The sequence below is a fragment of the Eurytemora carolleeae genome, unplaced genomic scaffold (genome assembly GCF_000591075.1).
Source record: "Eurytemora carolleeae unplaced genomic scaffold, Eaff_2.0 scaffold875, whole genome shotgun sequence".
NCBI lineage: Eukaryota > Metazoa > Arthropoda > Copepoda > Calanoida > Temoridae > Eurytemora > Eurytemora carolleeae.
Window position 1 is genome coordinate 179,657 of NW_019396839.1, and position 3,013 is coordinate 182,669.

Here is a 3,013-nt window from a genome sequence, read left to right on the forward strand (position 1 = left end):
GGGGGGGGGGGGTTTACATTTTATTCATTGTATTTCTTAGGTCGTGTGGCCTGTTTGCCAAGTATCCCAATATTCTCTTTGATTTTCTCCTTCCTCTCCATTATTAAATCTCTTTTCGACCTAAACATTCATCCTCTTCTTCAAGGTTAGACATTTTCAGATTTTAGGGTTTTACAATTTTTATATGTGGTGTTCTGTTAATAATTGTCTATCAAACTAAGATATCATTAGAAATATTTTAACATAGTATATTTATAATTTATTTTTAGTTCTGAATTAATGATAGCCAATGATATCAAATTGATATGGTGATGTTAAATTCTATCAAAGTGTTCGATAATTCAAAAATAATTACCTTGAGGAATGAGCTCCCCGTCATCAATCTCTACCACTAGATAGCGGGGCCGAGCAGAGCAGACTGCAACTATAGCTGCAGCAATTATTAAAACCTAAAATTAATTAAACATTACTTGTTTGCAATATAAAATCAATTTGAGCTGAAAACTTTAGAATCAAATATCCTTAATCCTGATCAGTTAATTTATCTGTAGATTAATAACAAGAGGAGAACAAGCATTGATCTCGATATCCACCATTCTAAAGTTTTCAGCTCTGTTGAGATTTATTAGAATGCAAATTTGTGCATGTTGACAAAAGACTATTGTGATAAAACCACTCCTATTTCCGAATATATATATATATACGCAAGCTACAACAGCATAGGAGGAAATTATTCTAAAACAAATTAAACACTTTTAAAGCTAGAAAGCGGAAATATCTTCCATGTAATTGATCAGATATTATGGCTTAAAAGGTTTCTTTGAAAATTGTATAAAAATCAATATATCTGTAATCTTTTAGATACGAAGAAGTAATGCTAAATTTTAGAAAGATTATAAACTTGCAATCCATTTTAGGAACTTCTCTATCATGTTAAGTGAACTGATCAGTAGGGTAGTATTCAGTAAAAAAGTCGTCTTCCAAATTATTTTTGAGACCGCTATATGCCAAGAAACACAGTAAAATATACCTTCATATTTGTCTGGATGTTGGATTTCAACTGAATCAAAACACATTCGATTTCTTCCATTTATTGGTTCGGAGAATGAGCTCAAAGATAGAAAGATACAAATTTCTAGTGCGCCGGAGCGCGTCAAGATGTTCCTTACGCGCGAGAAAGGTTGACGCTTAATGACGCTTTCCGTCATAAATACAGCCCTTGACCTTAGAAACACTTTAGGTTACGCATTTATGGTATTGTAAATCAAGAGGTAGATATTAGGATAGATAGATAGATATATAGATAGATAGATAGATAGATAGATAAATATATAAATAGCTAGATAGATAGGTAAATAGATAGATAGGTATATTTATCAATCAATATATTTTTATCTTTTTGTTCTTTATTCACTATTTTACATATTTTATGATTTGAGTTTAATTTATAAAAGGTTGAAACTACTATCGAACATGTCAAATCCATTATACAGGAGAAAATGTAAAAGCAAATTAATTTTAAAAAATATGAAAATAAATAATTTATTAATAAATTCAATAATTTAAAGAACATAGATATGAGCGATGTGGATTATTGAATTTTTCCAAAACATGTTAACATGGCGTCATTTTTACGTTTCTTTGATACTTCGAAAATTGTTGATATAAGGCTAAAAAACAGATTTTAATGCAAATATCTTTCCACCCCCCCCCCTTTTTTTTGGTTGATGACAAATTTAGTGCTTGAAGACTAATATTTTGATCTCAATAATGATATATTTGAAAGATTTGTTTTCGCTCATAAATTTTTCGATTATTTCAAAGTTATCTTTTTCAGAAAATATTACAGAATATTATATTTTTACCATCACAACCCCCCTCACCTCACCGCCAAAATAGCCCCAATTTTCCCCAACCCTGACCCAAAGGTTTAAATTGGTTTAAACCACTGATTTGTGTAGAGGAACTAAGGGTTAATTACATACACCCAGTATCCTGTAATAACTTTCAAGGACTTGCTGGGATATTGTCGAAACTATTATAGGTAGGATAGTAAAGGATGGAAAGCATGGAAAGGATGGAAAGGATGGAAAGGATGGAAAGGATGGAAAGAATGGAAAGGATGGAAAGGATGGAAAGGATGGAAAGAATGGAAAGGATGGAAAGGATGGAAACGACGGAAAGGATGGACTGTCTCGTTGATTTTCTGGATTAGAATGTGTGTCAAGATTTCATTCTTTTGTTTGTAAATTTAACCTTCAACACAAAAATAATTTATTCGTATATTCTTTTGTTCGTAAGTTTAACTTTCAACACAAAAATAATTTATTCGTATTTATTTGGATATTGAACCCGTTGATGATCGGACATTGCACTCACGTTTAATTTTATATTGCACAAGTGTTTAATTTGACAGGAAATTAAAAATAAAAATAATAATTATCATGAATAAAAATTTGAGCTAAAACACTTAAAATTAATTGAGACTTTGTCACAAACTTTTTTATAAACCCTATATCTTTGCAAACTGATGTTGAAAACCTTTGATATTTCAAACTTAGATTATTTGATCTAGAAGAATTTTTTGCTTGTAATATTCAAAATTTATGACATTGGGTTGCGAGGACTTTGGGATCAGAAAATCAGATCTTGAAGCAAAGACTTAATTCATTTAGATTTAGTATTGAACAATTCATAAAAGTAACAATTTATATTTCATGTATCCTATAATACCATGGGTATCCAGTATCTTAGAATACCAAAATATTCAGTATCCTGTATCCTAAAATAACAGTCCTCCACTGTTCCGTATCCTATAATACCAATTATCAATCAGTATCCTATAAAAACCAATTGTCGAGTATTCGTTATTATATATCCAGTATAAATCCTATTCCAATTACCAAGTATTATATATCCAGCATCCATCCTATTCCAATTACCAAGTATTATATATCCAGTATCCATCCTATTCCAATTACCAAGTATTATATATCCAGTATCCATCCTATTC

At 30.4% G+C, this 3,013-nt stretch overlaps 1 protein-coding gene across 1 annotated transcript in view; it reads right to left on the minus strand.

Moving 5' to 3' along the window:
- LOC111709260 (uncharacterized) overlaps positions 1-1,125 on the minus strand; it is a 3,643-nt gene extending 2,518 nt beyond the window's left edge. The window contains exons 1-2 of the mRNA XM_023482885.1: positions 1,031-1,125; positions 356-449 (exon numbers count right to left, since the gene is read on the minus strand). Of these exons, the coding sequence (XP_023338653.1) occupies positions 356-449; positions 1,031-1,090 (154 nt within the window). The 5' untranslated portion in view covers positions 1,091-1,125. The remainder of the gene's footprint in view (positions 1-355; positions 450-1,030) is intronic.
- Positions 1,126-3,013: the final 1,888 nt, after the last annotated feature.